The sequence below is a fragment of the Heliangelus exortis genome, chromosome 3, assembly GCF_036169615.1.
Source record: "Heliangelus exortis chromosome 3, bHelExo1.hap1, whole genome shotgun sequence".
In the NCBI taxonomy this organism is placed as follows: domain Eukaryota; kingdom Metazoa; phylum Chordata; class Aves; order Apodiformes; family Trochilidae; genus Heliangelus; species Heliangelus exortis.
The window spans coordinates 73,892,346-73,919,742 of record NC_092424.1 but is presented as its reverse complement, the minus strand read 5'-3'; the positions used below and the strand labels follow the sequence as shown (position 1 = coordinate 73,919,742).

At 49.9% G+C, this 27,397-nt stretch overlaps 1 protein-coding gene across 1 annotated transcript in view; it reads right to left on the bottom strand.

The window, feature by feature from the left end:
• The window catches only part of SIM1 (SIM bHLH transcription factor 1), a 54,928-nt gene extending 34,669 nt beyond the window's left edge, over positions 1-20,259 (bottom strand). The window contains exons 1-9 of the mRNA XM_071741268.1: positions 19,919-20,259; positions 18,441-19,175; positions 7,341-7,423; positions 6,159-6,248; positions 5,914-6,022; positions 5,714-5,799; positions 4,316-4,515; positions 4,103-4,209; positions 3,027-3,174 (exon numbers count right to left, since the gene is read on the bottom strand). Of these exons, the coding sequence (XP_071597369.1) occupies positions 3,027-3,174; positions 4,103-4,209; positions 4,316-4,515; positions 5,714-5,799; positions 5,914-6,022; positions 6,159-6,248; positions 7,341-7,423; positions 18,441-18,615 (998 nt within the window). The 5' untranslated portion in view covers positions 18,616-19,175; positions 19,919-20,259. The remainder of the gene's footprint in view (positions 1-3,026; positions 3,175-4,102; positions 4,210-4,315; positions 4,516-5,713; positions 5,800-5,913; positions 6,023-6,158; positions 6,249-7,340; positions 7,424-18,440; positions 19,176-19,918) is intronic.
• Between the last annotated feature and the right edge of the window lie 7,138 nt (positions 20,260-27,397).

The following is a 27,397-nucleotide window of genomic DNA, read 5'->3' as shown; positions in this document are numbered from 1 at the left end:
CTACCTCATACTCCATAACCTCTCATTTTCTCCTGTACTTTCACCACCTACTTTCCTCATTTGCAATAATACGTTGGCTCTAAATAGCTCATTAAGCCAATCAAGCCAACTTTAGGCTACAAGGAATTCAACATCACCTGTCTCTGCTCTCCCAACCATGAGCCTTTCCCCAACAGCTCTCCTCTATCCCAGGTTACCCATCTGAGAGGCAGACGTCTCACTTTTTGTTTTGTCTGTGGTTTGGTTTTTTGTTTTGTTTTTAAAGGACTCTTTTTAGAAAAGGTCTTTTAAGCCAGCCCTTTCTCTGCTTACAGTAGTCCTCCCTCTCCCTCCCCAGCACACATCAAGGCCTTTTCTCTCATTTATTTCCCAAACAGCACGCTAGCTGAATAATAGTAGTAATAATAGCAATAATGATAGTGATGACGATTATGATAATAGTAGTAATAATAATAGTAATAACAAAAATAGTAAGTTGTCAGTGGAACCTACGTCCATCCCCTGGACTCAGCCGCAGCCCTGCTGCACAAGCTGCTCTCTTCTGCAGCGCCCTAATGAAGAGCCGGACAGGTTTGCTGAGCCCTCGAGGACCTGAACACACCAAAACTAAATTTTAATGCGGTAGCGGCGCCTGCACTGCAGCGGCCCTCAGCACATGACAGTCTCCGCAGCCAACGATGGACCTCCCAGCATTTCCCAGCTGCGTTTTATCTGGCCCGGCTCCATCTCTGCCTTCTCCCCATCCCCTACCCTCGAGGCAGTAAAGCAAAGAGCACAAGGAGGGTCTTACATCGAGGTGTGACGAAGCCACACCGCGGTGTAACCTCCTCCTCCAAGGGAAATCTTGAAAGAACAACTATCGCCCTCCTACACGTCAGCCTGGCTGCAAACAGGTTTAAAAATAGCCTTGGTCTAAAAATCCGTATACACGCACAAAAATAGGCTCTGCATTTAGCGAAAAACCAGCTGAGGCGGAACAGTCGCCCTGGTTTGGAGGGGTGGCAGGCTCCGGGGCTCCCCAAACCCAGCTTCCAGGCTGCGGAGCAATCCTGCTGGAGCGCTGAGCCGCCCTCAGCCGCCGTGTGCGCAGGGGCTGCTTCGCGCTGCGCCCCTTCATGCAGCGGGTCCAGGCGCACCTGCGCAGCCGGCTGGGGAGGTGCGAACGGACACCGAACAAACTGGTCCCAGTGCTACCAGTGTCGTGGTGGTCACCTAGGCAAGCAGGGTTCCAGCCGTAGCCCCAGATAACTTTAAGCAGATCCGCTGGGATGTTTCATTTCCACTCGGCTCGTTTGAGGTGGAGTTCCGTGACTGATGCTCAGTCTTTTGGGATTAAAGGAGAGAAAAAGCACCGCTAATCACAGGTGCTCACAGGGAAACCTATGGCGTTTGAAGTGCAAAACCACTCCAGCACGCCCGCTGCCTTTGGGTTCCTTGTTTCTCAGCGTTAGCGTACGCTGATTTTGCATTTCCCGTTCACCTAGGGCAAGTGTTGGAACTTCACTCTGAGGCATAAACCGCGAAAAATACAGAGCAGGGCTGGAAATGGGGAAATGGTCTTACAAATGCAGGGAACAGCTACAGCAGAGTTGAAGGTGGCTCTGCTAATCTGAATCCTTGCTGGGTGAATGCCAGAGTATTAACCTGCCACGCCTCGCATCCATTTTTAAAGAGAATAAATTATATTTTTCCTTAAGGGGGAATCGCAGTTTACTCCCTACACCAAACTGCTGATGAACGCTTTTTCATGCGGGTTCAATGACTCCTGTCTGCCCAGCTAAGAGCACGATGCCCACGATCACCTTACGTGCCAAAAAACATTATGTCCCAGCAAATCAGGCGCTGTGACTCGCATCCCTTTCCACATCTCACCAGCCGAGCCTGTGTCCACGAACAGAGCCTTTGCCTCTGGAACGAGCCACTTCGTTTTGGGAAGCGACTCCTAAAATCCCCTACCAAACCACCCTCAGCAGCAAGACCGTAACTCTACAGTGTCGACGCAGTTTTGGGGTTTGCCTCTCAGGCGTTTCCAACACCTAGATTTGTCTCCAGAGTCAAAAAGGCGCCCCTGGGATCTACGAGGTACCGCCGAACCTGATTGCCCCACCATCCTAATGAAGCATGAGTGCTGCCGCAAGCAGCTACTGCCATGTCCAGAGGAGATGCTCAGTCACAGTGATAAACACTTCAAAACAGTCCGGCTGAGTAGTTCTCTCTCTCACTGGGCCTCTGTGCTTCAGTCTAAGCCGTGTAGACAACCTGGCAATTCTCAGATACAAGGAGATGCGTTGAGATACATGGTATCTCAGAAGTCACTGATCAATTGGTTTTATTTTTTTAATATTTTTTTTTTAAGTTTAACTGACCCTTCTGGTCACCAACTTTCTTTGTGGTTCACTGTAAGGATCGCTCTCCAAGAACAAAAAAGAAATCTCAGAGCTTTGATAGAGACTCTGGATGAAATTAAGAACTTCAAACCCCAGATTTTTGAAAAGAAAAACAGATGTCCTGTTTGTTGAGTATAAATAACTCCGTACGTGGAAACCTTTTTTTTTTTTTTTCTTTTTTTTTTTTTTTTTTTAACGCTGCATTAAATTTTATTTTATTTAATGCTGGGTGCATTTAAACGGTAAATATATATGAAAGGGGGAGCGGGGGCGAGGCAGCAAACTATGTGGGTGACAAACCTCTAAATAAATCTTTCACCCTCTCGAAAGAGAAAGACACAGGCAGACGGGAAACCCTTCATCTAGATGAAAGTGTTCAATGTGTTTCCTAGCAAACCTGGCGAGCCTGCCCTGGTCAGTGCTGCAGCGAGGGGACTCAGCAGCCGAGACAGAGGAATAGGGTCGAGAGGTGGGGAAGGGATAGAGGAAGGCGGGTGGAGCAGCCGCAGGGCCTTGCTCGCTGCGCTGGGCTGCGCTGCGCTGCGCGGGGCGCAGAGGCAGGTGCTGGCCCCGGGCTCTCAGTTCGGTTCGGCTCGGCCCGGCCCAGGGCAATTTGTCTGGGCTCCCGTGCGGACTTACGTGAGGACGTAGTTGACGCTGACGATGCAGTGCGGGCGGGAGGAGCGGCTGTTGTGCACGATGGTGGCGTAGCTCTGCACCCACACCCAGCCGCCGTGCTTGGCCAGGAAGCGGTAGTACTTAGTGGTCACTTGCCCTTTCACCAGCACTGCAGGGACAAAGCGGAGAGTCTCAGCGCCCGTCCCGCCTCTGTTTTGGGAGAGGAAGAGAAAGGGATGCGCACCCGCCAGACCCCCGTGGGCGAGGAGAGGGACTAGAAACCCCTTAGCGTCACACAGGGAAGCATCATGGACCGGAACCCCCGTGAGCAAGGGTGTTAGAGACCCCTGGGCAGGGCTCATCTCAGTCCCTGAGTGTCAGGCTGCTCGTTGGCAAAGGCTGTTCGTGGACATTGATGGGGCAGGAGGAATAACCCAGGAGGCTGAAATCCCCCGATCCATCCCCACCCCAGCATATCACCACCGAGGTTTAATTCTACAAATCTGGCTTTGGGTTTTATCTCTTCTTGTTACATTCTCTGAAAGGAAACTTACCGGAAATTAATACCCTTTTTATTCCTCTATCCATGTATTAATGTCATCATGATATCAAAATAGAATAAAGAGCAGCTCTGCCAACCGAGCTCACTACTGCAGTCAAAATTAGATACACAGATAAGATTTGTGAGACTTGGTGGATATGGAACAAAAGTATTTGGATTTCACTGGCACGGCTTTTTGGAGCAAGAAAAAAGGGTTTTTTCTAGCCGGAATTCGAACTGAACTGAGTGCCTGAGGCTTGTGCGGAGGAGGTCTTGTCCTACAGCCGGGAGCTGAGGAGAAAACAGCCTTTCACTGCCCGTCCCTTTGCCTCCTGCCTCCAGCTCGGGGTTTAGTCTCCAATGACCTTCATTAAAACCTGCTGCAGATTTTGCTTGCTCTCCAATTGGCTTTCCCCATCCCAACCTAGAGATAAACCCTAGCAAACCCAAAGTTCATCTGCAGAGGGAGAAGGCAAAGAGGGGCGGAAGGAGGGGGGCGGTGCGGGAAGAGAGGTAAGGGAGGGGCAGGGTCTCTACAAGAACATAATCTCCTTACACAAGTGATGCGCGCATCGTAGATGAAAGGTGTCACAGCCGTGGACGTGGTGGTAAAGGGTCTTTTCTATCAAGTCCTGAGGCTCGTAACCCGTTAGCTCAGCTACCCTGCAAAAGACACAATCGGCAAATATCGGTGGGTGAGAGGACAGGAGAGGAGGCCTGGCGGGAAAGAAGGGAGGGGCTAGAGGAAAGGATCTGGAAATAGCTCTACCTGGAATCTAAGAATATGAGCTTCATGTCTAAGCTGGCCCGAAACATGAACATATTGCTGTGGAGCTTGATCTCCGTCACGGCGCTGGGAGGCAGCGAGTGGCCCACGGCGACCAAGCCAACGTTTTGGTAGCAGCCGTCGAAGGGGGACATATCCAGACTGTACTGGCGGATCTTCAGGTATCCGCTGCAGTGAATGACCTGCAGAAGACACAGGAAAGCTCGGGGCTGCCTATCGGGAGGAGGGCGGGAGTGGGGAGCGGGTGCAGGGTGTGCTGCTACAGGAGTTCCTCGCAGCGGAGGGGACCGGGACCCGGAGGAGCCTGGACAGATCCGACCGCCCTGGTTGGTGCCTACGCGCCCCCGGGTGCCCAGGAGCCGCCGCTCCGCCCAGGAGCTCAGAAAAAGTGGCACCATCTGTTTTTTTTCCGTGCCAAGATCTGCACTGATCTAAGGCCCCTTCAAGTCAAGGAGATTTTTTTTCCTTTTCCCATTGATATAAGTGGGGTTTGGACCACCTCCTAACTACGCTTTTATTATTATTCTAAAAAAGAAATATGCGGAAGTGCCAAGCCAGTTACAACTTTGTAATGAAGAGGGTATGCGTGTGAGAGAAAGAGTTTACATGTGTGCATATGTCACATGTGTAAGATATGTCTATGATACAGATAGACCAGACGTGATCCCTAGCCAGAATGTATCTTGCTACATAAATACAAGTATGTTTCCAAAATATATCCTAGCAGGTGACTGCTGTGCACTTCCACCCTTATTTCTCTATTATTAGGGTGTTTCTTCCTGTAGGAGGTTCAACAGGTGTTCTAAGGTACATCATGGCACAACATCTGCTTGGCTCATAGTTACCCCCTGCTCTCCTGTGTTGAGCAGCTGCCACAAAAACAGGGAGAAGGTAGGAGAGCAGGAGCTGACTCCACCGAGGAACCCTGAGCAGAACCGTCTGAAACACCCGAGGAAAACTTGGTGAGGTGCCCCTGGAGCAGACGAGTTACCCATTAAAGAAATAAATTATCCCAGAGTTCTCACTGAGTCACATGACAGCTTCCACAAACACCGCGGAAGCGTCAGTGGTTGTGTGATGTTCAGTTTATAAAGAAAACAATAATAATAATAATAATAATAATAATAATAATAATAATATAACAACACCCGGGGAGCTCGATTACTTGCTTTTCAGGTTTGAGCTCTTTAACCTAATCTCCGGGAGAAACGCTGGCTCTGGATCACATGAAAGATCACCGGACTGGGATAGCCCCCGCGAGCAGAGGGCCCTTTTGTACCACTGCTGGGCCCTTTGGTACCGCCCGCCTCTGCATGCTCAGCGCTGCTGGAGCAGGAGAGCAGGAAGGATGGAGGGGTGGTCTCGGCAGTGGGCACGCACCTTGTAGCCCCCACAGGTCAGCCCTGCATTCCTCTTGGCCAGGACGCACTTCATCCTCAGGAAAAAGGACCTCTCGATCTCGTATTCTAGGAGAGGGGAAAGGCAGAGGTGCGGTGAGCGGGGCGCTCCGCCGACCCTGCGCGGTTCCCTCCGCGGCGGCGCAGGCCAAGCGGAAGCAGAGGGCTCTGTACTTTATTTACCCTGCACAAAGTGCGAGTGGTAGGGCTGGTGGGCCGTGAGCACCGCCGTCATCTCATCGTGGTCTGCGGGGTGGATGTACTCGTAAATGCTGTTGCCGGTCAGCTCTACCTGTGAGGGAGGATGAAGAAGAGGCTCATCGCCAGCACCGCGCACCCTCCGTCAGCCAAGAAAGAGCGGGGGAGAGGGAAAGGGGAGGGAAGAAGGGCCAGGGAGGCAGAGGAGCTGGCTGCCCCCTCAAGCGTACCTGTGACAAGCCCAGGTGCACCGAGGCGGTCTCCGAGATGTACATGATCTTTCCATCCGGAGCCACGACAAATATAAAACCGTCCAAAGTCTGCAGGAAAGGGTTGAGGGGTGTGAAAGATAAATACATAAAAAGATAGACATGTAGATCCACCCATGAAGACAGGTAGATCAGTGAAGTACTTGTTCCCTGGTTTATTTTGATAAACGGGGATCCGTGATCATGATGTCATTATTCCCAAAGTTGGAAGGAAATGGGAGAATTCCGGACAGGAATCCTGCTAAAGCTTCTGGACCGCTGGGATACAACCCAGTTCTCAGAGGTCTCCAGCTCCAAAGGTCCCGGTAGTGAGAAGCGCCTGGTAAATACCTAGGAAAGCTTCTGGCTATCCGGTGACTGATATGTCGATCCTAGAAATACTGGATACTTCTATCCCGTTTCAAATGTCACTGGGAAGAGGGAGGGGATGGTGGTTAGAGTTTGAATATTTGCTAAGGAGACTTAAAGCGTGCGAGGAGGTTCTAAAGCTCTCCGTAGTGTAAATAAGAGACGAGAATTTAACAGGCACATTTCAGCAGACGTGGATGGGACTTCTGGGTGTGCCGAGGGAAGAATAGGCTCCCAGAAGCCACACAACCCCAAAAAAATGTGTGGTGATGGTAACAGCTAATATTCCTTAATATTTCAGACTGCAGTGAGTTTTCAAATGTGCCCTACCTTTTTCATGTATGTGTTCATTTCTGTGCCTGCTGAGCCCAGAGCAACCTCCCCAGGGTCTGTAGAGCCTCTCCCTGTCCCTACATCGCCCTGAGGCTCAGCGCGCTGCCGGGACTTGTCACCTTGTTAATAATTTGAGGGAAAGTCATGCTCCTATTCTCTGGTCCCCCAAAGCCACACCGCTGTGTGTGGTCCTTCTCTGCAGATCCTGTGTTGGACAGTACTGGAGCAAAGGACCCGGAGGGACCAAACCTCAACCCCACCACAACACATGACATATAACAGCGATGGTTCGCACTTCTGAAGCACACACACACAAACACACCCTTTTTTTTTTTTTTTTTTTTCCTTATTGTTAAACACGTGAACAGTTAAAAATTAGTCAAGGCGGCAATTAAGGGCTCAGAAGAAGGAATTATTTCTTTAATCATTAATACTACATGGTTGTCGTTTCCAGACCAGTACCTGCAAAAGATGGGATCCCAGTTCCCGTCCAACATTATCCAGCGGGCTGGTTCGGCTAGAGTGGCCCCAGGCTTCTCCAAGTCCTGTTTATTTAAGACATACCAAGAAAAGCGAGGTGAGGAGATGAAAATTTGACTCATGTTCTGTTGGAAAGGAATTATTTTCATTTTTTTGCTTGTATCCATTCTAAAATATATATACATATAAACTTTAATAAACTAGACACGATTTCATTGGACAGAGAAGCCTTTTATGTAGGTGTTTTAAGACATAAGTTATGTGGGAGAAAAATACCAAATACCTATTTTGAGTTAATGGTGAAATTAATTCCTAAGATTAAATGAAGCAGCGTGCCAGATAGAAGGGTTTGGGAGGGGGTCCTTCAGCTACAGGGAACTTATTACTAGAACTTCAGGAAAAGTGCCTTTCTCCTAACGACCCCGAAGGGACACTTGGCAACCCTGAGAACTGTTTAAAGTGAAAGAAAGGGGTTTGGTGAGAGAAGCTTTTGATGTCACGAGAAGCATGCGGCTATCGTGTCACGACAGTGTCTGTGAAGATAAGAGTCTCGGTGCCAGCCAGGCCAGAGGCGCGGACGGGTTCCACCAGTACCTGAGTCCTGGCTGCAGGAGGTTCCTCCCTCTGCAGAAGGCAGAGCCCGGCCACAACCTGCTGAGTAATTGGCCAGCAGGCTTTGGAGGGGGAGTGTTAAGGATGGGCTTAGACCTCCTGCTCGCCAGAGATCACTTTCCAGTTTGATCTGTGGCCTCCCGCTTCTCTCTTTCTTTGGGGGTCACCGGTCTCTCACCTGGAAACTTCGTAATTGCTGCGGGGGGGGTGGAGGGGAAGAGAAGCGACCAGATGCGGCGACTCCAGCTCTCCCCGAGCCGCGTGATAAAACGCTTTCCCTTTCAGTGATTCCCACTCAAGCCCGCAAAAAACAAACTACCTGTCGTTAAGGCAAGGGCAGTTTCCTAGCTACGGTAAGGCGCTCCTGGGGCGGCCCAGGCAAGGCACTGTCTGTCCGACGGCACGAACCGCCCTTCCTCCTGCCCAGGCAGCCAGGGCTCCAGGGTTCACCTCCTCCCCCTCCTTCCCTCTGCGGGACGAGTGTCTGCAGAAGAGACGATAGGCCTCCAAAAGCCCCCTCCAGAAATTAAGCTGTCATGACTTGCCTAATGCTTCAGACGGCGCTTGTTTTCTCCTATGCAAAGCGAGGAGGAATAAAAGTCAGATGGTTTAGCCCACCGAAGCAAAACTATGAGCGATGCCTTTTCAAAGCATTTATGCTGAAGTAATTTAAATGGGGCAGGGAAAACCTTTTACGCTTATGTCATGAAATAAGGCTCAGCCTGACATGCGCATACACTAAGGTAAAGTAACAGGGAGGGGAAAAAATACAAATCCTGATTGATGGCGGGGTGCGGATCACCGAGGGAGGCGAGAGCCAAGTCGACGAGGTCTCCCTCCCGCAAGGCGGGCTCGGGGAAGGCGAGACCCCGTTTTCCGACTATTTCGACGCAAACAGGCGAGGTGGAGACAGCAGGAAGCCTCGGGTATCCCTCGCTATTGACTGGCTTCACCTGAGTGCTTGCCGGTTTAAACAGAGCTAACGATTTTCCTTAGCGCCGCTTGAACGAAGCATCCCAAGGCGGCCCTGGCCCTCCCTCCCCCCAGTCAGAGCGAGGCGTCCTTCTCCTCCCCGCTTTTCCCTCCCTTCTCCCCCTTTTCTTCATCCTCCTCTTCATGCCAACCTGTCTTTTCACGGCTCCTACACTTCCCTCCTTCTTCCTTAACTTTAGGGGCAGGGACAACTTTCTGGCCTGGCCCCGCTCCCGCAACCCCTAGTGCCAGATGCCAGGCAGACACAGACTCCTTCTCATTAATTCCTCTACATCAATTAGAGAGGACCCAGTGATAGTTTCCGTAGTCCTGAAGCTTCGCTCCCTCCTGGGCCGCCCAGGGACGGGTGGGTCCGTCGAGGATACACCGTGGGCTTCGGAGAAAGCTCTGTCCCCCCCTTTCCCGGGGAGCCAGCCGCCAGGACAGAGGATCACCCCAGACCCCCGAAACCAGCAAGAAGCTGGCAACTCTTGCACGGGTTCCAGGGAAAGAGGAGAAAAAAACCCAAACAAAACAAACAAAAAATCCAAACAAAACCCCCAAACAAACCAAAACAAAACCGCTGCATATTTCCTTCTTTCTGAGCTCCTCGGATGCTGAGGGACGGGGATGGCCCATTGGAGCAGAGGCGGCCAAGGGGTATTCTTGGGACGTCCCCCCCACCTGGAGGGACGTCTGAATGACAGGCTTCTGTATTCAAAACTAAATCTGCGCTCCCCACCTATGATTTAAGTTGTTTATTAATCGAAGTTTACGGCTCTAATTATTCTTCTTCTAAAAGGGAAAATAACCCGATGCGGGCGGGTTAATGAACAGCTCACAGGCCGTACAGATTAACCTCTCCCCGGGAAGGAGGTTCTTCACGGGGCGCTGAGCTCCTCTCTGTTTTTCAGGTGGAAACCCCGCACTGCTGGGCTGTGTCTGTTAATGGTTTATAATTAAACGTTTTCACTTGTCTACCTGAACGGGCTTTTTGAAATCCCATCACATGAGACCATTCTTCGTACTTCCCAGATGTTTCAGGACTTTCAAGTCGGAGGCTACTTCTGTTCACTGCCAAGCCCAGCCTCTCCTAAATCGGCGGGCTCTCCTGATGCCCCTTAAATACTGGTTTTAAACATTATAGTAGAAAACCTTCCCATTAATATTCCCTTTTCGATTTTTCCGGTCTATTCGCTTTAACATCCAATTTCCTTTTATCGAGGGGGCAAACTGTGATTTCTTGCACTTGACCTACCGCAGAAAACTCTGCAAATCCTTTGATTGTCTATTTAAAACAAAACAAGGAAATCAGCTCTCCCTTTTGCTTCAGGATTACGCCTAGAAACAAGATCTAAAGATTCTCTTGTAATTTGGAGAGCCAACAGCATAATGGGTTTGGAATAGAAACAAGCAGCTTTGTGAAGGGAAGGATAACTAAACCGTTTTTAGGCAAAGGATTTTCCCAGCTAAAGTGGCCAAAGACAAAGCAAAACGTAATCTATTTTGGAAGATATCCAAGGTGTGCCACATTAACCTTAGCAGATAAAATTTACTTTCTTCCCTGCATCCCCTCCCCCACCAAGGTCTGCTTTCTCGTATTTACATAAGTAGCTTTAGAAAGGATATATGGATCTAAGAAGCTAGCAAGCTCGCATTTCATTTGGAAATAGAGTCGAAGTTTTACTGTTGCCTAATACTTGATGCATTGTAGAACCATTTCCATTTAAATACCCCCGATCCACGGATTACCTCAATGGACTGGCTGCATGGCTTTTGTAATTTCCTGAAAATGAGATTTCGATTTATAAAACAAGAAACCAATTAGTAACCAAATGAGGCGAAGTAGATCCAGTAAAATTGACCTAATCCCCACAGGCACCATTTAGGCCAATTCTTGGCGAATGAATGATGAGCAACCATCCAGAGTAAGCTCAAGGCATCATCCAGCTGTGTTATTCAAGCAGCAAAAATAAATGGATCGAGCTTTTCTTTTGAAATGAATTTGATACTCTTGACAAAATATAGATTAGAGGCTGCTACACCTAGCAATCCCTCCACTCGAGGATTTATTTTTTTTCTCCTGAGAAGAGAAGAAAAACATTTTGGGCCACAAGAAAGTGTCCACCATCAGGAGGAAGGGAGGGAAGGGAGGGAAAGAAACCAAAACCAGACCAAACAAACAAACAAAACAAAACAAAAAAGCCACCCAAACCAAAAAACAAAACAAACAAACAAAAAAACAAAACAAACAAACAAACAAAAAAAAAAAAACTAAAAAAAGAACCTTCTAGACACGATCTTGTTTGGTTTGTGAACAGCAGTCTCGTTACCTAGCAGGGTGCGCTGAGAGTGCGCGGATCCCGCTCGGAGCTAGCGTGCTGACTCATCGTTTCTCTCAGCACTTTCCAATGGAAAACCACTGCGCTTTCCACATCAAAAAACATCTCCATCGGTTTCATGGGACAGCTACACCAGCGAGCCCACGAACAATGACTTCTCCCCAGCCGTGCCCACCCGGCACTGGGCATTCCGGTCCCCACCGCAGCCTATCCCTCAAGCCAGGTTCACGGCCGGCGCACCAGCACCCGGGGGCCTGTCCTTCCCTTCATCCTTTGATTGATGCAAGCCTTGATGCTGGCAGCCAATGGAGGGGTTGGATGGATATCATCCCTACCCAGTGGCGATATTGTCGCAAGAAGATCCTCTGTCCCACGGAAGCGGGAAGAGATTCCTCAATCATTTCTAATTTGATCTAGGCAAAGACGGAGGAAGACAGGAGCAGAGAACTGAGTCTCCAGGAGCCCCGGGCAGCTCCTTGGCCCTGGTTGATCTCCGAGTTACTTGTCCCTCTATGAGCATCTGCAGCGCAGAGCCCACCTCGACCCCCCCTTTGTCTGGCAATAGCTAAGGGGGGCGGGGGTGGACGGTGGGGGTGGGGGTGGGGTGGCCAGAAGATGCAAGCCTTTATCTACTTTGTGTTGATTTGTCGGCTTTTAAAAGCGGCTACTAGGATTTCCCCAACGGACTATCCGACATGAGATCTCAGCACAATCCAAATTCACGGTAGCGAAAACCACGGCAGAGAGGGCGACTTGACGTCCGCTTTAAAAAACAAACAAACAAAAAACCAACCAAACAAACAAAAAAAAACCAAAAAAGGCTTAGCGGAGAGCTCCGCCTGAGCTCCAGATCCGCTTTTTTGGGGAACCAGGTTTTGAGACACAACTATCTCCGGAGAAGGGGAACACGGCCCCTCGGGGACTTGCTCCTGGGACTTGCCCCTGCTCCCTGCCTGCCCACACGGCCCGACGAAGCCCACGGAAGCTGTGCACGCTAAGTAAATGCTGGCTTGGAGACGGGGCCCCATAGGCAGAGTTTTCTTCTGTTGCTGAGGATGGGCAGAGAGAAAAGCGCAGGGGGCTTGCCCGGGCTGCTGGGGGTCGCGATGGTCACCGGACTGTCGGGGCAGCAGACGGGACTTTTGCCTAAGCCGGGTCTAGGGAGCTCCCCCACGCATTTGACTTCCAGGAGCTTTCTAAACCTCCCTCTCAGGGCAGGGGTCGCCCCGCTCCCAGGGGCCGCGGCCCAGGGACGTCTCGTCTCCCTATTGTTTCGCTGCGCTTGCTTTGCCCTTTTAACAGCCGCTCCCTGCCCATTAAAGATGGAGGAGAGGCAGCCCGCCCGTCCTCCACGCCTCTGGGGATGTTGACCCCGCGGAGGGAGAGGGATGCGCCCGACCACCTCTGCTCCCGGGGCTTTCCCCTTCCCTGGGGAGCTGAGCCAGGCTAAGCTCCGCCAACCTCCCCCCGCGATGCCGGGGAGGCCGAGGAGGGGCGACTCGGGCCCGGTGGTTCTGCCCCGTCGCGGTGTAGCCGGGCCTGCCGGGCCTCTCTCCTCTCCCGTCCCCGAACGCCTGCTTCGTGCAACCTGCTCGGAGAAACCGCTCGTAAAGCTTTACTGCGGCCACGGGTGTTTCACCTCCGTGTGCACCTCGTAAAGCAGCACCTTCCCCATCGCCCCTCGCTGGCACCTCTGATACCTTATACCCCTCCCTGCATCCTCTCTGGGATGAAGAGGGGCACGGACGGTTGCCTGGGGAGTGGGAGGCAGGGCAGCTCGGTCCCCATCTTCAGTGAGATAATTTTCCCTCGCTACCCAGGAAAAATAGGAAATAACAGCAGCAGGAGCCGCAGAGACAGAAGCTGTAGATCTTAGTCACCGAGAAGGGAGGAGGCAACTGGATGTTGTATCGAGGAATTAGCTTGATTCGATTAACCATTTAATTAAATAGCCCACCGCCAGCGCTCCTATTGCTATCGGCTGACGCCCGACAGGGTTGATTTCTCAGTTAATTTAACAAGCAGTGGTTAATGATAACTCAAAATCTCGGTCAAATGAGGCTTCTGTAAAGGAGCGGGTCGCTGTCAGAGGGTTCAGATGAAATGGAATAAGCTATGTTTAAAAAAAAAATGCTGCTCATTTCCAACTGCCTGCGGATGCCATTAGCAAGGTTTTGTAAAGATTTATTATCTCAGTAAATCACATGTGTTCGTTTGAAAGAGGGATAAGTTAGCATCCCGCTTTCTTTATAAAAATAATTATAAGACAGAGGAAAGGTCCTGTTGACTAAACAAACAACCCCATTAAGAAAGCGGTAGTGGAAATAATGCCGAGACTGATTCACTCTAGAAAGAAATACCAGCATTTTGGCACACACGGAGTAACAGAATTGCGCTCTGAAAGGCAAACAAACGGAACCATGCCCGAATTTGAGAGAGGAGGGGAAAAAAAAAAAACCCAAAACAAAACACCAACGCAAATTTTCTCTTCTATAGCAGATGCAAATTCATATAGCCCTTATTTCAACGACATTGAGGAGGGAAGTGTTTGCAACAACGCGTTTGCAAACACTCTCTATTTGTATGTAAGTTGAAAAATATCCTCCAAAATTAAAACGGTCGTATGTTGCGAAGGAGGAGTATGTTTCGAAATAAAATATTTGTTTTAAAACTCTTGTCACATAGTATTCTTTCTAATACATAAATCTGCTATCATACTAGTAGTTTAGTTCTGCACTTTGCATTTTAAATTCACATCAAACCTGGACTTAAACAGAAAGGCAGCGTGGAGAATAAACTGCAGCTTAAATGAGAAAAACTTCTGTAAGAAAATAAACACTGAAACCTAATGCTCAATCATTTCCCTTAGCAGCAAGAAAAACAGCATTAAATCACCTATCCACGTGGGAAACGGATTTTTTTTTTTTTTTTCGCTGATCTCTTCCCCTTTAAAATAAAGCAAGATTAAGGGTTTCAATATTGAAATGTTAACCGTCCTGATTCGGCGAAAGTTTATGTAAACGGAGCCTCTGCTTTTGTCTCGAAAATCAAACGCGTCTCCGCTCCGACACAATCCGTCCTTAGCAGGACAGAGACTGCAAACCCTCCTTTTCCCTCTCTGTTTGCGTGAGGAGAATAAGACCCTCAAAATGTTCACAACTAAAAAAATCCAAAACCGAAACAAAAAAACAGCCAACCAAAAAACTATTTATTGCGCCACTTGTTTTGATTTTTTGTTTGGTTGGTTGGTTTGGATTTTTTCCCCTCCCTTCACTTTTTGGATCAGTGAAAAATTAGCCCTCTAGTTACAGCGACCTGATCTTTTTTGACGAAAAAGTCATTCAGTCCTTCGACATCCCGGAGATTTTTTTTCTGATGTTTTTAAGGATACGTTACTTGACGTTAACTCTTTACAAATTTATGATTTTTTAATTATTTCCTTTTTATGAACGTTAACTCATTACTTAATTTATTAGGAAGTTCTGCTTAAAATAAATAAACAAAATCTTCCGTACAGTCCTGATTTAGCAGATCCTCATAATTTCCAAGAGCTGTCTGATCACTGCAAACTATCATAGTCTTGTAAGTGAGGGTATCCTAAGACGCTGAAACTCTTTTCGCCCTTGAAAATTTTAATCTGCTAGAGTCAAAGTGAAGTGACATCAAGGGTAGAGAGAACAGCCCAGGGTTTTTTTTTAAGTTTTGTGAGAATTACACAGCCGTTACGAGAGGCAGGTCGCTTAAAAATCTCTGCTCTGTTAAACAAGTTTATCCGTTGTCCCCGATTTGTGTTCAGATTTCTTGGGGGGTTGAGAATGGAAACCGCACCTTGATTCTGTTTGTGACTCTCCTAGCATTTTCCTCCCAGAAAACTCTCTTGTTTCCAAAATTATCCCGAAATCTATCCACTTGCTTTCTCTAGAAACCTTTCAGATGTAAAAATATGCAGACAAATGTACACCGATTCTCTCCGCCTGTCCCTCTGTCTCCAGCCCCGCATATGCGCTGCGATGAGAAGTGTGTATCTTTCTGCTGGATTATTTACAACCAGCTCCTATGCAAGCACTCTTCGGGCAGATGGAAATTCGCTCTTGTACCGGGCAGAGGGGCTGTAAGTTACACAGCTGGGACCGCAGCTCCCTCTTACTGAAACAACGGTTCTCGTTCCTTGACTCCTCCAACATCTCTTTAAATGTATGACATAACACTTCGCCGCTTTCCCGAGCCTTCTGCCACCCACCTTCAGCCCTTTGGCCGGATCCCCGGCTTTGTCCCACTGCCTGTATCGCTTTCCTCCCCAGGGGAAAACAAGCATACGGACCCCCCCGGCTCCCCCCCCCCCTCCTCCAATCCTGCCCTGTCCCTGACACTGCCTCCTTTCTGGAAAGCTTTTTCTTTGGGTGCGTAATATCTCTGGCCAACACTGCCTGTCCTCCTTTCCCAAAGAAGCAATGACTTCTTTTTCTAGTTGAGGGTACCGGGATACCCCAGGATCCGTCCCATTCTACATCACCTCCCCCCGCTGCAGCCCGACGAGCCGAAAGGACCGGTGCACAAGCACAGCCACCCCAGCAGTCCCAGCGCCCTATCCCACACTCCCACGAAGTCCCGTGAAAAAAAACACCCGGCCCCGGTTCTCGTACGGCCAGACACAGGCGCAGCTCCAGGAAGGCCGTGATAAATCGCGACGCTGGCGAGCGCAGGGAAACCCACGGCTCCGGGGCCGGGGAGCGCTCCCTGCTCGCCCACTACCTCGGATGGACATGGGAGGGGGTCTGGGGCACGGTGGGTCTGCGGAGAACCCCCCCGCCCATGTGGCCAGACCGCGGTGTGTCGTTTCTCCCCACCTCCCGCGGGGATGCGTGGCTCTGTTGGGAGGAGAGCAGCGGTCCTGCGTGGATCGGCCGCCCGGCTGGCACTGGGCCTCCCGCGGCAGCGCGCCTTGAGAAAGGGCGAGCCCTTTCCTGCCTGCTCGCTGCCTTTCTTTTTAATTTGCAGTTTGCCTTTAATTAGGCCGCGAAGGCTCGGCTGCCTCCGAAGCCCCGCTTCTCGCCCCCTCTGCCTCCGCGCTCAAATTAGCATCTGCCGCGGCCGGCAGCGGCCCCGGCCCGGCGCACTTCGCCTCACGGTTCCCCAGGGCATTCAAACATCCTGCGCTGCCACCGAGGGACGGGGATCAGCTATTCTTCTCTTCCCGTGATTACTCACAGCCTACAAGCAACACCATATGCTTCTTCTGATCAAACAACCCGCTACATAGGCACCAGTAATTGACGAGACCCGCTCGAAATCACGCAGAAAGGTAGCCTACTGAGACCACAGGAGTTGACAAATCATTGCTAATAATCCTTTTAGGAACATCATGGCCATCGGAGTTTGCAATAGCCTTATTTTTATAAAGTATGCGCTGACAGTATAAAAGACAGCTCGGTCTCTTTTGAAACACAGGACTGCCTTGCATAATTATCTTCTAGGTGGCAGATCATAAAGAAGACGAAAGTGGCTTGATGAAGCCTTGAATTTATTTTTTTAAATGTTTCAAGCGTTACAGCTTTCATTTATCCATTCTTTGGTTCAGAGTGACTTGGAGATACAAGCCACTTGGACATATTGTTTAAAGAAACTGTTGCAAGATGCAGTAGATTGGAAATTACTGCTGTGGATTTTAGGTGTAAGCATTCACACGTAACCCGGGGGGGAGGGGGGAAAAAGGAACGGGGGGACGGGACGGGGGACGGACCTCCCCCAGTCCAAATGACTGCCCGATTGCATATTTAATTTTACAAAGTAGAATTAGGATCAGCAGTTCACAGACTTAATCAGGTTAACAACAACCACCACACACAAAGTTAAAAAAAAAACCCAAACACACAAACAAAAAAAGCCCAAAACACCCAAAACCAAAGCAAAACAGAAAAAAACAAAACCAGGCCGTATATACGCACTCTTGATTTATAAATCATAGTAGACAGACAGACCGACTCGTGGTACAGTACACAAAACACAGGGGGACATATCTCTGTTACGTTGTTTCTTATGTGTATACACTTAACAAAAGATGCAGCGAATTTTGGTATTAGGTCGGGCGAAGAAGCTCAGTGCTTTTTTTATTTCATGCAGACTATGTTCTCAATCGAATTAATCTAAATAAGAGATTCTTGAAGTGGGTTTTTCGGTCGCTGTTGTTTAGGTGGCTTTGGTTCGCTTTTAAAATTTTGTTTGTTTGTTTCGGTTTTTACATTGTATTAAAAAAAAATAGAGTGAGAACACAAGAGAACTTTATTCTTATTCTCTTAACTTTGTACTGCTTGTTGTTCTTGGCAGCCGGTCTAGAAGCCCCGAGACTATCGCTTTAAATCCTAATTCTACTTAAAGCACGACATAGTTTAGGACGCTTAAGCCTGCTGCTGCTAGACAGGAGGGACCTTGCTGCTGCCTGGAAGTCAACGTGAAGTTTACTGTTGCCAGTCTGTGGAGGAGAATGCAGACTCGGATGCTGGGCTTGCAGAGTTGGAGGGGCAAAGGGATTGAATATATGAGTACAAAACCCATTTAAAAATTTCCGAGGTCTATTAACGCCCTCAATCTGCCTTAATGATCCTCAGAGCAAGACGCACAACATAAAGAAGCGTGCTTGGCTTCTTTATTTGGGCTGCCTGTGTCTGAGTGCGAGCACGCCTGTACCTGTGTGCTCTACCTGTACACCGCACCTTTGCTCGATGCTCGAACTAAGGCTTTAGGACTTTGCATAGGCTTATGTAAATATTTACCCATATATTAACTCCCCCCATAGTATGACTATAAGTACGGGTAAATCGTCCCATCTTTCGCCACGCACGTGCTTGGCGCGGGATGCACATCTTACTGGGAGACTTACTGGGGGTGGGGGGGGGGAGAAAAACCGTGTTTGCTTTAGCAGAACACGCAGCAGAGCTCAGTTCCTTCAAGTGTTGACAAAAGCACCGTAAGTCCCCAACCAAACCTGTCATAAGAAACTGAAGCATTTAACGACAGAGAAAAGTGACAGCAGAGAGCACCCTGCCTCTGAGCACACCACCCCGTGCGATTAATTTTTTTTTTTTTTTTTTTTAAGTAAAAGCAACAAGCGACACATGGATCGGAATGGAGATAGAGATTAATAGGTATTCCCACCTACCTTCTGGAAAAACCACCCTCATTTTTAGATAGCTGGTGGTGAGTCTGATTATGGATGCTTTGTCCAGCTGGGAGGTGATAGCGGAGGGCAGGGGTAGTAATTTCGCCAGTTCATAAAATTCACTGTTTTCTTTCTCCCGTCTAGTCCGGGCAGCATTTTTAGACTTCTCTTTCATCGTGCTTTTTTCCCCCCTTCCTTCCTACAATTTAAACTCCAGAGATTCATCCAAAGGTGGAAAGGAAACTTTCAGCTGCAACTCATCTCTCCGAAGCATCAGGCAGTGATTCTGAGCGCGGCCATTACTCTGAGAAACCGTCAGTTGCGTAAAATGCAAACAAGTACTGAAAACCAAAGAGGTGTTCTCAGGGGAAGGAAAAAAAAAAAAAAAAAAAAAAAAAAAAAGCCAAGGAAAAGAAAAAATTCTCTGAAAAGCACAGTCAATCGAATGAGAAAGGCATTTATCCAATGCAGCTCAGAGATTCCAGACAACAGCAGGAAAAAAAAAAAAAAAAAAAAAAAAGGAGGAAAAAAAAAAAAAAAGCTAGAAGTTTGTGGCACTAGACAACAACCAAACGAGGTATTTCTGGCCTTTTTTCCTACTCATGGCGGGCAGCATAGCTCCTCGGAAGAGGGTCATAATAATCCCATTTCTTCCCGTGGTCCGCTGTCAATCCGAGGCCCGGAGCGCCCGGCCGTGGGCTGTCTCCCGGGCGCGGGGTGACTTCCCGGGAGCCTCTGTGGAGACAACAGGAGCCCTGGGGTGAGAAAGCCGCTTACACAACGCCGCGGCGGAGCCGCGAGAAATAATCACTAACAAACAGCCTCCGGCGGGTGTAGTATTTTCTCCCACCAGAGAGGAAATTAAAAAAAAAAAAAAAAAAAAAAAAGTGTATTTTCCCCTCTAGCGCGCCCGCAGAGAAGCGTGTCCCGCACTCTCCTCCCCCAACCCTCACCCCCAGCCCAGGTGTGCCCGGCATGACTCGAACGAAACCAAGGCAGAAACCTGCTCCCTGCAGAAGTGGAGGAGCTCCCGGCTGCTGTGGGTGCTGGCAGAACTGCCCCGTCCTCTCCAGACTGGCACCCCGGGGGTGGCCAGACCTCCCCACGCACCGCGCTGCCAGCCCTGCACCAGGGCAAGCAGCTCCAGTCCCGCAGCATTTCTGATTTATTATTATTATTATTATTATTATTATTATTATTATTATTATTATTATTATTATTATTATTATTATTTTCCCTCGTCTCGGGGGCTTCCCTCATTTCTGGCTGGGGTCGGAGGCGCGGGGGAGATATGCCTCAGATGCACCCTAGCCAGGGGAAACAAGCTCTGCCCCGAGCCAGATTTCCTCCCAAACTTCACATTTTTCCGACCAAATTATTATTTTTTTCCAGCGGAGGAAAGCGACCCACAGCCTAGCCCCGCACATCCCTGCGGCTGGCAGCTTGTGGAGGGTTGTGATCTCCTTCTTTTTACCTACCTTGAGTCCCTGAGCCCGGCAGCCTGCAGAGAGCTCTCCCGGGGTGAGGAGCCCAACTCTTTAATTGGTTCATTAATGGCACCGGGGAAAAGTTTGCGCCTGTCACTGCTCCTCACACCGATGGGCAGACAGACATTGCCGTCTCCCCAATCCCCTTTATCGGCTCCCAGGCTCACACTCTCACATAACGAAGGGGAGGAGGGGGGGAAGGATAGGGTGGGGTGGGTGGGTGGGTGGGTGGGGGTGGTGGGGGGGCGAGGTTGGTATTAATGAAGAATCTCTAATTTGCGGCTGAGAAATGCCTAATAACTTCTTGATGGCTAAAAGCCCTTTTAGCACAACTTCATTTCTCTCTCAGCCCCCCCCTCCCCTCGCCGCCCCCCTCCCCTTTCCCCTCCGACCGAGCCCGCCCTCCATGCCACTCACGGACCCACCTCACTTCCCATTGGCCACCTCCCTCCCGCGCCCGACCTCTCATTGGTGGAGGGGGCGGTGACGTCACCGCGCCCCGGGCACACCCCCCTCCCCTCTCTCTCCTCGCGTCCGCCCTCTGACCTGGCGGCGCCTCTGGACCTGGCGGGTGGGGGGGGGACGGGACGGGACCGAGGGGGGTCCACACTTTCCCCCTCCCTCCCCTCAATACACTTATGTGCCCGCTCCGCTCTCTTGGGGTTAATCTTTGTTTATTTAGGGGTTGTTAGGTGAATTTTTTGCCATCGGTCCTCCAAGAGGAGAGGCCGATGCCCCTCGGGACCGTGGGTTGTGAGGACTGGCATCTTTACACACCCCGAATACCCCATCCCAACTCCCCACCCCCCCCACACACACATACCCCCCCTTGCCAAGCAAGTGGTCGCAACTGGGAGAAATAAGCTGTAGCTACGTCCCCTGTCCCTCTGAGACAGCGTGAACCGAGTGGCGGGGGAGGGGAAGGAGCATGGAGAAAGATTTTGACAAATCTTGATACACGCTGGGGAAAAAAAAAACAACCAACAATCCCACCAAAAGAAAAAAGAAGGAAAGAAAAAAAAAAGCAAAAAAGAAATTTTCAGCAACCCCAATCCTCCTGCATCAGAAAACAGAGGCATATTAGAACTACCCGCAGAATGAATGTCAAGCTAGGAGGATTTTTTTTTTTCCCAGGGAGCAGGGCTCTTCCGAATGTCACTGTTCCCCTGGAAAAAACAAAACCAAAAAACCCACCCAGCCCCCTCCCCCCCCCTAGAAAACAAACAAACAAACAAAAAGCCCAACCCAAGCCCCATAAGCCAAAAAAGGAAATACTAAAAAACCCCAACCAAACAAAAATCCCCCCAAACCAAAAAACCCTCAAACCAAACCTTCTAAAACTGTTGGCTCCTAAAAAAAGTAGATAGAGCAGAAAGAGAACGCCTGGGGCGCAGGAGAAGGATTGTAGAGTCTTTCCTAAAACCATACGGGAGGCTCAAAAACCTGATTGCCAAACCAGTGGGTACGAGAGTTCGGCTGAAATAGTTTGAAATGAAATCTCACTGGCAATACAACTGTAGGAATATTTCGAGGAAGAAGAGAGAATCCTGGATAAAGGGTCTCGGTTTTCGAAATAAGAAAAAGCTCAACAGCAAAAAAAAAAACAAAAACCAAACCAAACCAAACAACAAAAAACAAGCAAAAAAACCACAATACCCCATCATCCCTTTTGCTCCACGGAGGGCTGCAGCTCGAAGCGCAGCTTCGCTGCTTATCACCTTAAATCTCCCTTCAGTTAAAAGCTTTCCCTGTGTTCATTTGGGTAAATAAAGGAGGTATGGAAGGAGAGGCATTCAACAACTCCTCTGGGTGTCCAGGCGTCTACAAGCAGCAGAGAGATGGATCCACGTAGTCTGAAATGTTCTTTTGATTGTCTTGTTTACCGAAGCGACCCGTTGTTAAACAAACACGAACGCAAGTCATTTAGTGGAGGTATGGATTAAAAAAACAAAACAAAACAAAACAAAAACCAAACCCCACACCGCCCTCCGTCCCCTCCCCCCAGCCTTCTCCCCCTCTCCCCCGCCCCCCGTTGTAAAGCGATCGCTACTATGGGGGAAGGTGACACAATTTAAAAAAAAAAATGCCCTGTGTGTTACTGCTATCAGGTGTAAAGCGAATTTGGGAGAGAAAAAAAGCGCCACATATTCCTTCTGGTTTTCATTTGAGGTAATTCTCTTGCTAAACAGCACATCTCTTGGAGTGTATTTAGACATATGGGAAACAACTGGACTAACACTGGCAGGTAGCTCAGAAGTTATTTGTCAACATGAGCCGCAGAGAATGTCTTTTATAAAACCCTCGGTTTGGGAAATATAAATAAATCAGTAGGAAACACTTCTGCTAATTTATACCAGGGAAACATGAGCATCCACCTTACTAACCCCACACAGCCCCACCGAGGACATCAGTTCCCTGAGGATCAGCTTCCCCGTTCTACCAGGACCCGGTTTCTTCCCCGCACCGGCAGCCCTCTCGGGTGCCAGCGGCCGAAGCCTCAAGGCTGGGGCTCTACAGCTTCTATTTATATTTTTAATGTATAAATGCTGCAGTAGATAAAGTACAAGATGCGAAAAGACCCGCATACAAGCTTTCCAAGCTACAGTAAACATGCACAAAGTTGTATGGAATCACTAACGTAGGGTCAGTACGCCAGGGACATTTCCCAGCAAATTTCAAGAGTCAGTTTCCCAAAATGGAAAGATTTGGCCTTCTTTGAGACATCAGATTTGGTTTTCTGCGTCAAAACACGCGGCTTCTGACAGCGAAGACGCGAGCTAGCACTGCCCTGTTTCAGGTATGCAGGGAAAGGCAGCCCACAGCAGCTGAATTCGTGGTCTTCCTGCCAGTCGAAAGCCCGATGTAACTCACGGGGGGCTCGGCGAGGCTGCGGCCGCGCCCCAGTGAGGCTCCCCTGCCCCAAAGGGGAGTACGTGATGCTGTTTAATAAATAAAGTGAGCAAACCGCTACGGGACGGCCGTACCGCCGATAGTCCTCGGCGTACCTGCCGTCGGAGCGACGTTTATGACACCAACGGCGCTGTGGGGACACCTGCGAGCAGAGGGGCTGAGCCCCGAGGGTGGGCGCGGGGAGGGCCCCCCGCCACCCGGCCGTCGTCTCCCCGCACCCTTCCCCAGCAGAACCTAAAGAGGGGAACGGAGCGGCTCGGCTCGGGGTGCTGCTGCCGGCACCGCGAGTCGGAGCACCGAGGGAGGGGGCCGAGAGAGACCCTCCGGCTGCCCGCGGCACGGAGATAGATGTATTCAGTTCGGATGCATCTGTTCACGGGTGAGAATACTCTGGAAAAGAGATAATATTGGAAAAATTATTAAGCAGGTACTGCGGCGCATTTTGATTTAAAAAGACGCATAATAAAATGGGGTATCAGACGGAAGGCTGGGCGGAAACAAAGCGTTCCACAGACAGGTTTCCAACTAGATGTAGCAGCAAACTTGTGTAGCCAGGGACAATACACAGCGTATACTGCAGCGTGGGTGCGTGCGTGCGGAGAAGGAGGGGGGGGAGGAGGTTGTGAGGGGGGGGGAAAAACTGTACAAATCAAAGCAAGGGAAAAAAAAAACAACAGAAGAACCCCACTGGGTTATTTCCCCAAGGGACACGTCTGATCCAGTTTCTTCTCCAGCATATTCTGATGTACTCTATTTATTGGTTTATAAATTTGGCTATGTTTACTAACACCCCCGTAAAGAAAAAGGTGGCCATTTCTTAGGCAGAGAGAAAAATCTTTTGTAAGCACAAGACACTGCTTATACACTGCTTTCCTGAATGCGTTTTACAAAGGTAAGTACTGGCGAATTAACCACGCGGGTCCCTCTCACGACTGCGAAAAAAAAATCCCATCGGCCTGGCACTGGACAGGTTCTGCCATTCCAAATCGTCGAGAAGAGGGGATCCAGGGCTGAAGGGAGCATACCCCGCAACCGCGGTGTCCTGCAGCGAGACACCTCCTCTCCTCCGCCGGGTACCGGCGAGGGCACCCGCAGACCCAGCCGGTTGTTAAGAGACCGGCAACTTCAGGCACAGGCACTTGGATACCCTGATGAATTGGAGTGTGATGTGAATTTCCATCCGTGCCCTAATCAAGGCTTTATTGACATAAATATACACGGCAAATGCTCTGTGAGACCATTCAGAAGCAATTAATATGTTTTAACTGATCTAGATCTTAACCTCCAAGACTCAAGGCATGCTCTAGGTACTTTATTCCTGCCCTTTTGCTAATGTCATTAGGATGTTCAAGGGAGCAGGACAACGAGAAAGCCGAGCCTCTAACAAAACACTGGCAATAGTTAACAGATCCTTGGATACCAGCTCTCGGGTACAAGTGGTTCCGAATGTATCTCTTTAAAATAATTACAGAAACGCTATAAAATTATAGTACTCGATCACCAGCAGGATTCGTTAGTTATTTTCGGTTACTCTTTTAAACAATTTTTGTCGATGCAGCCGTGGATTTTTGAAGAGATGGTCTGGGGGGCACTTCTCTTGACCAGACAGTCCTTTCAATTGTAATGCTTTGGGCATAAATTTTAACCAGATGATTTACATTTATATATACATATATATATATTTTTTTTCCACTGGAGTCAAAGGTCAGTACCTTTTAGCCCTTATTGAATAAACTCTTGATAATGATCGGAAGTCAAGCTATGTTACTGTGAGAAGCACCGAATGAAAACATAAACTAAATATAAATAAACATAAACAAATAATAAATTACTTTATGGTCAGTACCAGTTAGCCCCCGACATTGCCTTCTGCATTTCCAAAGGAGCCTACTGTACTGAACGTCCGAACTGAGCCGAACTGAGCCATCTGAGGGATGGGAGGTACGGGAAGGACAGGGGACTGGAAACGAACTTTGAAGAAATTACAAATGTAAAGTGTTTCCTTCCCTCCCTACGTCTTCAGAGACATCTTAGCTCTTAGAGTCCTTTCTGCTGCTCGACTGTTTATTTCCTTCCCCCCATTTTGCCCTGGACGGTACCGTACCAGCGGCCTGGCCGGTGTCAGTGCAGGGCCACCGGTTGCCCTTCACCTGCTTCGGGCTTCCCCAGGCACACGGGCCTGCCCGGTGCCCGGGAAGCGGCTCCGAGACACCCCCCTCTCCCCCCCCGGATCTCTCGCTGCTTAAGGTGGGGCCTGTGGTCCCCCCCCCACGCCGTGTGAAGCCCACCCCACGCAGGTCTCGTTCCCCTTATTGCACGAGCGAGTGACTCCTCTCCCCTCCAGATCTCCGCGGTCTTGTCCCTCCCTCCCTCCCCTCCTCCCGGCAGAGGGGGGGAGGGCGAGCGCCGATGGCGGGCGCGGTCCCCCGGGGGACGCATCCAGCTGTGCTCCCGCGGGCTCTGCCGCCTCTCCTGCCCTCACGGCTCTTCTTTGTGGGACGGCAGAGCCGGGCTGCCCCAGCCGAGCCCCTTGCAGCATTTCGGAGGAGGCTTCGTAGCAGCCGAGGGCTTTGTTCCGCTGCGGCGCTTCCCCCGGGGCTCTCTGCTGCCTCGCTAGTGGCCCCTGAACGAGCAGCCAAACCCCGCACCGCCCCTCATCCCATCCCACCCCACCCCTCCACTTCGCTACCCGCGGCCCCGGGACCCGCAGCGCCCCACGCGTCGCGCCGGCCCCTGCCACCAGCGCGCCTGTGCGTGACAGCGCGGGAAGCGGCGCCTCACAGCGCCCCGCCCCCTCCAGACCCTTCCCCACCGCGCCGCTCTCCGCCGCCGCAAGGGACAGACAGATGGACGCGGACGGACGGACCCGCGTCGCGTTGGGTTGGCTCGGCTCAGAGCTGTCCCACTGTCCCACTTAGCGGCCCCTCACCTGCAGTGCGGCCCAGGGGGCGGCTGGAGAGACGGCGAGAGGGGCTCCCACGATGAATCCCTTGCCCCCCCCTGCTCCTCGCCCCCAGTTCCTCTGCCTGGGGTCGGATCTGCCCTCCTCGCCCCTCCACGAGAGAGGGTCTGAGCTGTGCCAGGGGCGACAAGCAGGAAAACGTCCCTTTTATGTTATTTTAGACGGCGAGCTTGGGTTTCACTCTCCCTTGCCCCAAAGCGAGAGTGTCCTTACAGCGGCTTCGCCCTGGAATGAAGGACAGCCGGGAAAGCCACCTCACGGCGGGGGAAACCTCCTTGGGATGGTGGTCCTCCAGGCCTCAGGTACAGCGTGAGATCTGAGCTTACTCACGTATGCTGGAGCTGCTTCAGGCTTCTTCCAGACCCTCACTATCACTTGAAATCTCCTTTCCCAAGGCCTGGCTTTCATTAGCAAAGAAGTTATTTCATTAGTCGGGGTAAAATCTGTCAGCAGAAGCCTGTTTAAATTTCAGCACCCCAAAGAATAATGCTTAAAATAGTGGGATCCGTCCCACAGCCTGTTCTTAACTATCAACCTGATAATTAAGAGGTCACAGAGTCTTGTATCACTGCTTTGTTTCAGTGGAGGAAAGCAGCTTACCCCATCTCGAGGACACACTTTGCTTTGAAATAATACATGCTGTTTCAGATGCAATCAATAGCAAGAGGAACCTCCTCTCTGCTACACTGCCTTTGGCCTCCCACCACCTCAGAGAAGAGGATTGATCAGACAAAAAAGGAAGGATGCAGGCTCTGAAGCTGCCTGACAGCACCAGAGCCGATGCCTGTTGCACATTGTGTGTGCCATAATCATTAGGATGCTTATAGTTTTGTTGTAAGGCAAGGTGGGAAGCATTCCTTGCATGGATTTTAGTAAGAGCTGTACTTGGTTTAGTCTCCTGTCTGTGGTTATATGTCTCATGGTGGTTATGAGCATTATGCACTAAGCTGGGAGCAACCTCTCTGTCACTTTACAGTTTTTGGATTATTTCTGTGCTCTGCAAGCCTGTCACTACTCTCTGATGCACTTCCCACATGGTGAATAGATTCCTTACTGCAACTGCAGTACAAACTGAGTCTGTAACTGTTTTATTCAGAAGTGATGTGGAGGAGATGATGTCTCTGAGGAAAACACTGTGGGCTCAATTGTTCATACTGGAAGGTGGCACAGTAAAACAGCACCAGACTTGTAAACCCGAATCCAGATTTAAGCTTTTTCAGACTATGCTAAATTTGTTGATGAGGGGTAGGGGTGTTTCCTATGGCTTGACATATACCCCCAATTCATTTTTATTTTTTTTTAGGTTTGGCATCACTGTTGAAATGTTTTGTCTAAACCCTGAATTCTCGCTGTTCTTCACTGGTGGTGGGACTTTGTTTACATAATGCAAGGGCTGGGTGTAACCAGCTGAAGCTAGAGCCTATTAAAAGGACATTTCCCCTGCAGAGCCTCTCCTGAGGAGTGTCCACTACTTGCAGCTGGAGGGAGAAAGCTCCAGGGATTGCTTGCTCTGTGTAATTTCTCTCAGATTTAGCTGGTAGATGAAAAAGGGATTGAAATTTCTTTGGTCTGGCAATAGCTTGGTGATGTTAATGCCA